This window comes from Trichogramma pretiosum, unplaced genomic scaffold (genome assembly GCF_000599845.2).
Source record: "Trichogramma pretiosum strain Unisexual culture from Peru unplaced genomic scaffold, Tpre_2.0 scaffold39, whole genome shotgun sequence".
Classification (NCBI taxonomy): Eukaryota; Metazoa; Arthropoda; class Insecta; order Hymenoptera; family Trichogrammatidae; genus Trichogramma; species Trichogramma pretiosum.
Genome location: NW_019640828.1, coordinates 238,402 through 250,719, shown reverse-complemented (window position 1 = coordinate 250,719; position 12,318 = coordinate 238,402). Strand labels below are relative to the sequence as shown.

Here is a 12,318-nt window from a genome sequence, read left to right as displayed (position 1 = left end):
TATTTTTATGAGTTATCCCAAGGTAGCAGACGCTGGCGCGGCTAACGCTGACCTAGGCAGATGCGAACTAAACAAACTAACTTGAATTTAAGCGGAAAATTTGAAATCATTTGATTATCTCTTAATTTTTGAGCTCGATAATTTTTTGAAGATTTTGTCCATTTTTATATTAAATATTAACAAATAACTATGCTTTTCATCAACAATATCATGTAAAAATTTAAAGACCAAATGAAATTTTTTAGTCAAAAACTTTATGTTAAATATTCTGCTTAGTTGTAACAGGATGAGTAATATTTGGTAATATTACTCATATGTCACTAATATTGTCTCATATAATCTACCTGAAATATATCCAGCTACTATAGTCTAGAGAAACTAAAGGAATGAATTGCACAAGTTCCTACAGCTCCTCTACTAGATGATGAAAACCTTTTAAGCATGATAAAAACTATATAAGAAGATTTATTAAATTGAAAATAGTTTCATAAAAGAATATTTATAAATACAGTAAATAAGTCAACTTACGGTCAGTAATTCAATAAAAAAAAAATCAATAAAAATTAGCGCGTTGATAAATTATTTTCGTTGAAATGTAACATCGGATTACCCCCGCTCACTTTCCCAGGCAGAACGTTTTTTAAACGTTCCTACCACGTTGTACACATTCAGAAACGAAATGCAGGGGCGGACATTTAAACGTTTCTGAAAAGTTTCTTCAAACGTTTTTTCGACTTTTTTCTGAAACGTTCTGAGGTTTCCAATTGAACGTTTCTATAACATTATAAAAACGTTTCGTGCTATTAGGGTACCGAATTGGTAAAAACGTCGAAAAAAGCCCCGCACTAAAGATTCGTATACCGCTCGACTCGCACCTATCGTTCGCTGCCTAGAATTTCCCCCTTCACCTTGAGGATCGCGACCATACGCTCGTGTGTCACATAGTTCTCTGCGCGAAAAAGCTCGATTCGTGCTCAAATAATTTTCTTCATTTCTTCTTTTCGTCCGCGCATAGTTATGTTGATATTTTCCCCGAGATGCAATTAACACGGCTTTTCTATGCCGAAAAAAATGCGTTTGGGTATGTTTCGAGAGTGGGCAGATATGATTCACGTATACGATTCTCGAAGTAAAAAATGACAATAAGACTTACTTTATTTTTTATCCATAAATTCTTACGTAATTTTTACGGTAATAAACATTCATTTTTGCATTTCCGATAGATGTTAGAAGAGGGTTGGGAAGCTAAATTAATGTAAAATTTTCTACAGGAGTCGAATATAAATAATTCGGTTCACTTTAGTCATACTGATCTTTCATGAATGTGGCAAGTTGACACAAAACTTGTATTTTTTTCAAATTGATTCCATAAAACATAAACACCTTGTTTTTTTACTATTAAGTAACAAATATATTTTTTAAATAAAAGTTTCTGCTACAAAGTGACAAGTACAAAAGACACGATTAAAATAAATTCTTGAAAGACAATTAATATCTAATACTGAAGAAAATCTCCTAATTCCGTAATGTTTCATCGACGTTTGATAAGATTTTCATAATTATTTACTCAAAACTTGACGTTTAATTTATTTTTAATGCGATACAACGACATTGGAATGGGACTCCAGTCGGTTTGTATACTCGTTTGGCCAAAAAATATAAAAATTACATTGCTCCAATAAGAGAGAGCTGTAATGACAAGCCAAATCAGTAATCCTGTATCGCTGAGCCAAATATTTATGAACTTTTCGAACTTATTGACTTCCTGTAAAAGAAAAAACTCGATTATTCCGATTACAATTACAATTGTATAAAACTACAATGTCCTTACCCAATAGTTCAGCGCCACGATCGTGAAGAAAGTGACGGTCTGATTGGCGGCCTCGGTCACGGCTACGAGAACACCGGCGTAATACGGGCTCAGATCCATGTGATTGATGAGGAAGCCGCTGGTCTGCAGGCTCGTGAGCGCCGACAGGCCCAGCGACAGATGCTCCCAGTTGACGTCGTACTCGATTCGGCCGAAAGTGTCGCGCACCAGCAAGAAATAGGCCGCCGCCACGCCCATGGGCACGACGCTGCCGAGAAAATTGAGGCTCTTACGGGCCTTGGCCGTGGTGACGAGTCGGGTGTGCTGCGCCAGAAGATCCGACAGGATGCCCGAGGCCGAGCCGATCAGCATTACCCAGGGCACGATGTCGTATTGACGATTCAGCCGGTTTTGTACGGTGGGTCCCGAAAAATTGAAGAACTGAAAAGCGACACATCGAATGTATACGATTGCATGTAAACGACAATTCTGAATTGACACATGAATACTAGAACTCTTCATTTTTGTCTGCGAGGAAAAAAAGTGTCACTAATTTTATCGGAGAAAAAAAGTTAATCTTACAATTGTGCCAACGAAAATTATCTATTCTCGAGCTAGAGTTCACGAAAATTATTACTGTTCGCTACATTATTTGAAAATATACTAGTGGCAACCACAGTTGCAAAATCATGCTGAGCGACTGAATGGTAAATAACGAAATAGCATACGATATCATTATAATAGTTGTTTCAGCCGTATGAAATTAATAATAGTAGCTTCAATGAGTATCATAATAAATCAATGTTACAATGAGTTTTTTGTGTCAGCTAATTTGGTAAAGTGGTTAAAATTATTATTGGTATAATTGCAAGTAGAACACAAAAATAGGGCGTATCTTTTAGTTTGATGTTCCCTACATGTATATTAGTATAGGTATATGAATACAGTTTTTCGTAATTCGCACGTACGAAAGAGATTTCACTTATCGATGTTTTGTGCTCAGCGTGTATTGACAACCTTGCGACCAAAGGAATTTGCACATGGCATGCCAACGCATATAGAGCTGTATGTACGCGTTAAGCTGGCCAGGTGTGCCCACGTGACAATATATATAGATATCTGTGGTGGAAAGGCATAACGACTTAAGTCCATTTTTCGTGTTTTCGAGAAAAACGCGTTTTAAGTTGATTGTGCCAGCCTAACTAGACGCGGACGAGTTGAGGTCTGAACCTATGATGTTTTAAGCTACTATGAGGTAGCTTTTGAACTATGTACTTATGAAATTGAAAGGCGCATCATAGCGATGATAGGGAGCAAAAAATATGGACTTAAGTCGTTTTGCCTTTCCACGCTTTGCACTCAAGTCCACTTTTGGCGGTCACACTTTTTTCAATATCGATAATTTCGCGCAGTTTGTTCGCACAACCTCATTTAATGATTTTACATTGATAAGATTATACTGCCGTCAGATCTCAAATCTTGCAACGAAAAAAGGCCAAACTGAAAATCGAGAAAATTGCCCCTCGCGTATCAAATGTAACAATCATATAGTGTAATTCACAACATTCGAAGAGTGTGGAGCTATGTTTAACATTCTAATATCATTTTCTTTCATTTTCAAATAAAATTAGACTCTCTATAGCATTTTGAAACTCACAAGGGTCGACTCAAGTCGTTTTGCCTTTCCCCAGTCTTCGCGAAATGGACTTAAGCCGTTATGCACGTGCTGCAACTAACGCTAGACGCTATATTCGTCTATTCTGACCCGTGTACATTAAAATAGACACTAAATATAGACGTTTTTCATCATAAAATCGATTTTCAAAAAAATGGACTTAAGTCGTTATGCCTTTCCACCACAGATATATATTTGACTAGATGACTAACCATGCATATTTATCACACATAGATTACATAGATGTACGATATTCGCTCGTTGTGTAAAAATGGTAAATGATATAGATGCGACTGTAGTCACGTATTTGGCGTTAGTGTAATATAAAAATGTATATAAACCCTTCATTCGCTCACGTTAACTTTGTTTCATATTTTGCGCGTCGAAAAAAATTATGCGAAAAGAAGTATAGGACACATCATAAGCTCGATTCATGAAGTGTTCAATAATTTATAATTTCTTTGTAATAAGGTACAATTCAAAGAAAATGGCTAATTGTTTATTACGAGATCAATATTATAATTTCTCCAATAATAAATGATAAGTTTAGAGTGTCTCTGTTGACATAAATTTTCTCAAACTTTCATTTCACGATTTGTAAATATTATTACACTTATGTTACCTAGCTCGATGTGTAACATCATTACAAAACAATTAGTCGTTGATCAAGTTACGAGTGATAAACATGGACTTCAGTGATGTATATAACTCTGATGTCAGGTAATTTTTGTTTCGTGAGAATGAAATTTAAAAAAAAAGGCATAATAATTTATATTATTGGGAATATTGCAGAGTGAAGAAGGAACCAGATGATGTTTCCCCAATTAAAAATGAAGATTATAAGATAATTGACAATGCATGCGATGCTAAAAACGACGAATTCTCGAGTTTTTGTCGAGAAAATTTAGTAAGTGTTGATGTGGGACTGTTTAGTCAATATTTTGATCAAGTATTTTCACTAATCTCATTTCCAGATTTATGGGCTTCGTGAAAATGATGAAAATTCTGGACCTAATAACGATTTGGAAATAGAATTCGAATGTAAGGACGAGAAGCTTGGCAATAACTTATTAGTAGTCAAGAAAATCGAGGACGATTATCCAGATCAATGGCAGCATATGAAAAATAGTTGCAATTATCAGACTCCAAAGAAAATTAAAGAAGAAATTGTCGACAAAGTAAAAGAGGAATTGAATTTGGATGGTGAACTCAGTGATGCATTTGATGCAAATGAAAAAACATTTGCTCAAAATAGTCAACGCAAACCCCAAACTGATAAGGCACGCAATCGTACCAAATATCCATGTGATATATGCGGTAAAAAATTTTCACGAAAAGATTATCTCAAGGTCCACATCGATTCAGTACATAATGGTGCTAAACACGCGTGTGGTGTATGTGGAAAGTCTTTTCCACAAAAATGTTATCTCAAAATTCATATCGATGTGATGCATAAAGGTATGGCACCTACTTGCGAAGTATGCGGGAAGAAATTCTTAACTGAAGCTGCACTCAAGATTCACATCGGTGCACACAATGGTGTTAAACATCCATGTAATATATGCGGTAAAAAATTTTCACGAAAAGGTCTTCTCAAGGTCCACATCGATGGAGTTCATAATGGTGTCAAGCATACGTGCGTTACATGTCGAAAAACATTCACCCAAAAAGGAGATCTCAAGATTCACATCGATGCAATTCATAATGGTATTAAACATGAGTGTGGTATATGTGAAAAGACATTCACACAGAAAGGACATCTAAAGAGGCATATCAAGGGACATTATGGTGTTAAACATTCGTGTGTTACATGTGGAAAGACATTCACACAAAAATTTTCTCTCAAAATTCATATCGATGCGATGCATAATGGTGTTAAGCATGCGTGTAGTATATGTGGAAAGACCTTCACACAAAAATGTTATCTCAAGGTTCACATCGATGCGATGCATAAAGGTGTGGCACATACTTGCGAAGTGTGCGGAAAGACATTCACAATAAAGGGTAATCTTAAAAAACACATGAATTTGATGCATAATAAGACATAATAAGATATTGTTATAAGTGCGGCAAGACATTTTCTCAAAAGGATCGTCTTATAACTCACATTAAAACGCAGCACGAAGACATTGATCACGCTTGTGTTTAATTGTGGAAAAAAATTTAAACATAGAAAATATTTATGCAGACACGTCAAAAGTGTGCATGAAGCCAATACCCAAGCACGAGATCAATACAAAAGATCTTAAAACGTACCTATCAATACCGCGCAAAATGATGAAACATCGAGACAAATAAATAAATTAACATATCATAAATTAACATATATTTATTATCATATAATAAATAAACATATCATAAATTTTTGCTCAGTAGTGATACTCAAAACACGACATATAATTAATATAACTGTCATCGATACAATGTTAACTGAAACACGACATAATTATACTATATCATAATCATGTTATGCTCAGTATAGTGGTACTCAAAACACGACATATAATATACTTGTCATAATTACAATGTTAAATACCGATACACAAGTAAGACCGATCGCAAACAAAAATTACGTTTTTTCGAAGTGGAGATGTCGCGAGGTTCAAAACTCAAAATTGCATAAAAATGCATTTTTTGCATATTAGGATACACTGATGTTGCTAAACTGACAATGCTATGTAAACTTTTCAGTTCGCCTGGTTAATCCCTGCATGAGTTATCGCAGTTAGAGTAAAACATCGAAAATTAGCAATATCGAATGTGTACGACTTTGCTGCGCTCAGCATCAATAAGTATATAGATATGATAGAAATCATAGATTTTTTGGATAGAAACTCCGAAATAACCGTTTCATTCTTCACAGTACTTTTTTTACCCACATTTTAGCATTGACGTTTTCGTAAAGAGCGGCGTAATCTGTCAGATCCTACGTATGATTATCGACGTCAGAACTAACATTAGCCAGGACTGCCATCCAGTGAAACTGAATCGATGAAATTCGTTAAATAAATGAATCAATAATCCAATCTGCCAGATGGCAACTCTTATGTCGCACCCGATCAAAGCTCAATCATAAGTAATTACTTTTTTTTTGTACCTTTACAACTTTTTTGTCAAATGATCTACGTCTGAAAAAAAGAAAAAATTTATAAGCATCTTACCGTCGAGTAATCGCGCAGGGTGCACAACTGCGTGAAAAAGTACAGCGAGTGGAACACGATCAGACAGCCGACCGGCAGCGAGGCGAGCATCGGGCGCCACGGCACCTTCGGCTTGAAGCCCGGAGCTCTGTTCACGATCTCCATGTCGCAGTTGGCACCGACGAACCAGTAGACGATGGCCCAGGCCGGCGCGAGCACGCCGAAGATCATGTACACGCCGAAGGTGTCGAAGTGCCTGAGACCCACGAGGTTCACGCAGAAGGCGCTCAAGAAGGCCGAGAACAGGCCCAGCCACTTGATGTTCAGTATCACGGAACCTGCGACATTCACGAAGGTCTATGTATCGGACGTTTGAAAAACAATGTCGGAATTTCGTATTAATCTTTGTGAGGATCTATACTGAGATGAACAATTTCAGGTCTAGGATCCTTAATGAAAAAATTTGGAAAAATTCAAGTTTATTTGTTTTGACGGAGAAAAATTTTTTTCTATATTTTTTAACGTCCTGAAAAAATCATTTTCGTTAAACAAGCGGGGTTTCAGCTCTAAACTTCAGTATGACTGAAGTATTTTGAACAAATTCAAGGAACTGTTTTTTGGTGTCAAAATTAAGAAAAAAAAATTTCCAGTCTAGAATATTGAACCGCTTCATCAAAAATAAAATTATTGATTAAACTCTGAATGATTTTAAATAAAAGCCTAAAGCACGCAAATAATCTGAAAAAATTGAAGGTGATATGTTTTTTTGAAATGAACCTCATGAATTTTTTTTCAGAATGGGTAAAAATAGAAAAAAGACGTCTACACGACTTCTAAAGGCTATACGAGCATTATCGTAATCTAGAACTTTCATGTACTACTTAACAGTTATTATTTTAAAAATTCTGAATCTGACCCTTACACAATTGACATATGTCAATGGTTCTTTCCATACGAACACTTACCGATCGTCGCGCGCAAGTTGTCCGGCACGAGGCGCGCCAGCAGCACGTAGACGCAGGGCAGCACGGGCGCGTTGACGCATCCGAACAGCGTGTGCCAGAGATAGCGCAGAGCCGAGTGCATCTCGGGAAAGGTGTGCGGAGTGTCCTTGGACCAATAGTCTTCGCCGGCTTGGCTCGCGGCGTAGACCGCCAGGCCGAGATGCAGCAGACCGTTGCCGGCCACGCACGCGGACAGCAGCTTTTGGGCGCTACGATTGGTCGCGTACACCGCGGCCGGTACCAGCAGCGAGATGTAGCTCCACGAGTAGTAGTAGAAACAATCTGCGCGATTATACAGTTTTTACTTTTTTTGTTTTTTGGTACTCGATCGATGAAATTTGAGATACCAACCAGCGCCGATCACATTCAATTCCATGAATAGCCAGCCATAGTGGATGTGAGTGGAGTGATAGAAAAACAAGACCGCGACGGATATGAGAATGATCTGGAGTCCGGCGCCGCGCTTCGTGTCTGAAAAAGATGAATTTGATTCATTCACTTGTGTAAGCCGAGTGAAAGACAAAGAGTCAAAAGACGATGTATTCGAGCCCCTCGAGTGAGTTCTAGACAATATCGATTGATGAAAACATCCATTTTTGCGCTCACGATGAAGAACAATCGTGAATATTTTATTATACTATTTTACCAATGAGTTGAGGAAAATATTTTACCACTTGAGGAAAAAAAACCCCAGATAAAATTCCAATTTCATATTGTATCGAATTTAATAGACGAAATCCTTTATTTATTCATACTATTTCAATAAGGAATACTTTTAATTTCGCAAGGATAATTTTACAAAAACTGAGTCTTTAATTGAAATAGTTTTTCAGACTAATTGATAACTAACTGCGAAATTGAAAATTTAGTTTCGAAAGCCATAATTTTTCCTAATCAAGAAAATTATTTTTCTGCATTTATTTTAATCACGATAATTTGTAATCGTGTATAAATGTTAATATTATTTATTTAAAAAAATAAATGAAAGGCGTGTTGTTTATTAATACACAAGTTTATTTTGAAAAAATGAAAAAAGCTTTTATACAGTTTATGACATATTTGATTACAGTCAAAAATAAACAAAACGAAAGTGTATTTGGCTTTCAATTAATACAATTGTCATTTTTATTCGTTATTGCGTCCTAATTTCTCGGCATTGACTTAATAAAAGTAAATTTATATTGCTCAATGATAATGTAAACTTGTAGGATAACTTTGAGGTCATATGACTAGTGACCGCAATTTTACGTTTAAATTATTTCCTAAGATTATGTATTTTTACATTGTGCCTTTTGAGGGTGCCTTTTTCTCCAAATGATTTGTGGCAAATATTACATTCGAAGGGTGCACCGTTGTTATGTGAATTTTGAGGTTATCTCTTTTTCCAAATGACTTCAGACAAATGTCACATTCGAAGGGTTTGCTCCGATTATGCACCGTTGTTATGTGAGTTTTTAGAGTATTCTTTTGTCGAAATGATTTGTGGCAAATATCACATTCGAAGGGTTTGCTCCGATTGTGCACCGCTATAATGTGAGTTTTGAGATGACTCTTTTGTCCGAATGATTTGTGGCAAATATCACATTCGAAGCGTTTGCTCTGATTATGGACTGCACTCAAGTGTTCTTTGAAGTCAATCTTCTGTGAAAATGAGTTGTGACAAATTTTACACTCGAAGGGTTTGTTCCGTTCATGAACTGTCATAATGTGCCTTTTGAGTGCACTTTTTTGTCCGAATGATTTGTGGCAAATATCACATTCGAACGGTTTGCTCCGATCATGTACTCCATCTACGTGAGTTTTGAGGTAACATTTTCGTCCAAATGATTTATGACAAATCTCACATTCAAAGGGTTTGCTCCGATTATGCACCGCTATTATGTGAGTTTTGAGATTGCTCTTGATTCCAAATGATTTGTGACAAATTTTACATTCGAAGGGTTTGCTACGATTATGTACTGCATTCATGTGAACATTAAGATGGCTTCTGCGTGAAAATAATTTGTGACAATTTTCACATTCGAAGGGTTTGCTACGATTATGTACTGTACTAATATGAGTTTTAAGATATTCTTTTTGTCCAAATGATTTGTGACAAGTGTCACACTCGAAGGGTTTAATACGATCATGAACTGAACTGATTTGAGTATTGATGTAACTCTTGGTTGAAAAGGATTTGTGACAAATCTCGCATTCAAAGGGTTTATTATGATCATGTACTGCATTTATGTGTCTATCGAGGGGAAACTTTTTTTCGAATGATTTTTGACAAATGTCACACATGAAGAATTTTTTGCGATCATTGCGATCATGAAATGTATTCAAGTGAGCTTCGAGAATACCCTGGTAGTTGAATGACTGAGGACAAATATCGCATTCGCAAGTCATACATTGCCTCGGTCTAATGCGCCTGTTACACCTCGTACTGATATGCTCAATTTTTGGCTTCTCATATTCGGCAAGTTTCAAACGGGGGTTCACATCGAAATGGCGATTGTTATAATAATCAAATCCTCGTTTTATAACGATTATCGGTGTCTTTTCATATTGAATATTGGTGCGAACATCGTTTTCTGTTCTTGCCACAGGCTGAAAACTTTGATTTTCAGCTTTGGAGTCGGCCGAAGATTCTTCCTCTAACAGAGCAGACTCTTGCAACACCTCAGCTTTTTTCTCACTTCTTGCCTAAAACGAATTTCGTGAACTAGTTTTTGATACAGACTCTAGTGGATATTTGTATTCAAATCATTCGACTCACCGTTAACTCGCAAGACGACAATATTTCACGATACTTCCACGAGTCCGCCGAGTCGAAGTCATAATTTTCGAACCAAGTAACGATCGACTCCTCCTCCGCTCTGAAAAATTGTTCGAATTTTTACGTGTGAGCCGTTCGAATTATTATCATCGCAGGATAAACGCATACAAAAAAATTTATACCTAACTGCATCATCTGTGCTTTCCATCGTTCGCAATTGATTTACAGACGCAGAGCAAATATTTGAGGTTAAACTGCACCTAAGATTCTTTAGTAAGCGTGCATATAATTTGTAAACACTACCGAATACGTGAACACGTCGAAAAAAGCCCCGCACTCACGATTTGTATATCAACGAGTGATCCTGCATTTGCCGCGACTCGCACCTATCGTTCGCTGCCTAGAATTTCCCCCTCCACCGTGAGGATCGCGACCATACGGAGTTATGTTGCGCCGCTCGTGTGTCACATAGTTTTCTGCTCGAAAAAGCTCGATTCGTGCTTAAATAATTTTCTTCATTTCTTCTTTTCGTCCGCGCGAAGATACGTTGATGTTTTCCTCGTGATGCATGATGCACATAGGACGGCTTTTCTAAACCGAAAAAAACGCGTATGGGTTGGTGGGTCCATGATTCGAGAGTGCAGACTTTATATGTGTCAGCTTTTTCAAGTCGAATAAATCCTTGAGTCATATTTTGGGCAGATATGATTCACGTATACGATTCTCGAGGTGAAAAAGACAAAAAGACTTACTTTGCTTTGTATCCAAAAATGCTTACGTAATTTTTACGGTAATGAACGTTCATTTTTGAATTTCTGATCGACGCGAGAAGAGGATCGAGAAGCTGAATTAAAATTTGCTAAACAATTCGAATATAAACATATCGGTTAATTTTAGTCATACTGATCTTTCATCGTTAGAAAAAAAATCGGTAGATAAAATGATTTATGAGTTAAAATTAGTAAAAATGAGATCGAGAACCTAAAGTTCTTTAAAAATACACAAAGATTGGATACTTGTTATTCACTCAATTCACACCAAAATTCACTTGTTTCGATCGCGTTGTTACATTTTACATTCTGCACTGGAATTCAATCTTCATTATTCTTAAATATTGCCATTTACCTGGTATCTGGTAAACCACCTGCTCTGTTTCCGTGATTTTCACGTCGCTCTTTTCTTCTCGACCCATTTTGGACTGAATCGTGTATATATTGTACGTCAAATAATGAAAAAGTCACCGACACATGTAGCACAAAATCTTGACTGTTAATTAATGATCAGAGAAATAATTATTTTACGTTCGAGTCGATGATTTAATTCTTATCAAAATTTATATATGTACTTATGTAATTTTACACACCATAAATGGCAGGTAGATACGGGTCAAAAACTCATTCTTTGAATACTCGAGATATCGGTATATACATATTACTCGCGCCTGCACCGAAGCGAGAATAAGTGTGACATTTTTTTGAACTCGCACTTCTTACGATGATGTAACCTTATCACTGAAAATCTCATTAATATTGCCCCCCACGCCTACAAGTGACGTTCCGAAATGTGCGAAACTTACAGTGTATAGTACTCAAATGTTTCGGTAAAAATGAGAAAAAGGTTTTTTCTAATCATTGATTCATTTTCGCATCAAAAAGTACTACTACTAAAAAGGAAAGTACTCAAACTCTAATAAATTATTATTTATTCATTTGCACCTGTTCTCCGATGAATCGGATGGGAAATTTCGTTTATTTAAGTGACGCAGGGAATGTATTTTTTGTTATCATAAATTTGACTTCGTAAGAAAAGTTCCTGGTAAGTAAAAAATGTTTAGCAACTTCAAACATTAAATTTTCGTCGTATTTTACACAAAAATTGAAGAAAAAAATTTTAAGAGTTTTTACAACATTGGTATCATGTCAAATTCGAAA

General features: G+C 36.3%; 3 protein-coding genes across 3 annotated transcripts; 1 reads left to right on the top strand and 2 right to left on the bottom strand.

Moving 5' to 3' along the window:
* Positions 1-1,521: 1,521 nt before the first annotated feature.
* On the bottom strand, positions 1,522-2,332 carry LOC111694596 (probable anion transporter 3, chloroplastic). Its single transcript, XM_023463326.1, has 3 exons — positions 2,312-2,332; positions 1,832-2,251; positions 1,522-1,765 (listed from the first exon to the last, which is right to left on the bottom strand). The coding sequence occupies exons 1-3, from the start codon at positions 2,330-2,332 to the stop codon at positions 1,568-1,570; spliced, it is 639 nt and encodes a 212-aa protein (XP_023319094.1). The 3' UTR covers positions 1,522-1,567.
* Positions 2,333-4,150: 1,818 nt separating this feature from the next.
* On the top strand, positions 4,151-5,803 carry LOC111694608 (zinc finger protein 16-like). Its single transcript, XM_023463352.1, has 3 exons — positions 4,151-4,205; positions 4,278-4,392; positions 4,460-5,803. The coding sequence occupies exons 1-3, from the start codon at positions 4,171-4,173 to the stop codon at positions 5,531-5,533; spliced, it is 1,224 nt and encodes a 407-aa protein (XP_023319120.1). The 5' UTR covers positions 4,151-4,170; the 3' UTR covers positions 5,534-5,803.
* Positions 5,804-6,411: 608 nt separating this feature from the next.
* Positions 6,412-10,685, bottom strand: LOC106659478 (zinc finger protein 572-like). Its single transcript, XM_023463325.1, has 7 exons — positions 10,570-10,685; positions 10,388-10,487; positions 9,489-10,314; positions 7,981-8,100; positions 7,591-7,911; positions 6,647-6,963; positions 6,412-6,468 (listed from the first exon to the last, which is right to left on the bottom strand). The coding sequence occupies exons 1-7, from the start codon at positions 10,593-10,595 to the stop codon at positions 6,412-6,414; spliced, it is 1,767 nt and encodes a 588-aa protein (XP_023319093.1). The 5' UTR covers positions 10,596-10,685.
* Between the last annotated feature and the right edge of the window lie 1,633 nt (positions 10,686-12,318).

Coding starts and splice junctions, on each gene's coding strand:
- LOC111694596 (XM_023463326.1), bottom strand. CDS start 2,332: ATGAAGAGTTCTAGTATTCAT. Junction 2,252..2,311: donor TGAAGAGTTCTAGTATTCAT/GTGTCAATTCAG, acceptor GTCGCTTTTCAG/TTCTTCAATTTTTCGGGACC. Junction 1,766..1,831: donor TCGTGGCGCTGAACTATTGG/GTAAGGACATTG, acceptor TTTCTTTTACAG/GAAGTCAATAAGTTCGAAAA.
- LOC111694608 (XM_023463352.1), top strand. CDS start 4,171: ATGGACTTCAGTGATGTATATAACTCTGATGTCAG. Junction 4,206..4,277: donor GTATATAACTCTGATGTCAG/GTAATTTTTGTT, acceptor GGAATATTGCAG/AGTGAAGAAGGAACCAGATG. Junction 4,393..4,459: donor GTTTTTGTCGAGAAAATTTA/GTAAGTGTTGAT, acceptor TCTCATTTCCAG/ATTTATGGGCTTCGTGAAAA.
- LOC106659478 (XM_023463325.1), bottom strand. CDS start 10,595: ATGGAAAGCACAGATGATGCAGTTAG. Junction 6,964..7,590: donor CAACTTGCGCGCGACGATCG/GTAAGTGTTCGT, acceptor TGAATGTCGCAG/GTTCCGTGATACTGAACATC. Junction 6,469..6,646: donor CCCTGCGCGATTACTCGACG/GTAAGATGCTTA, acceptor TCATCGATTCAG/TTTCACTGGATGGCAGTCCT.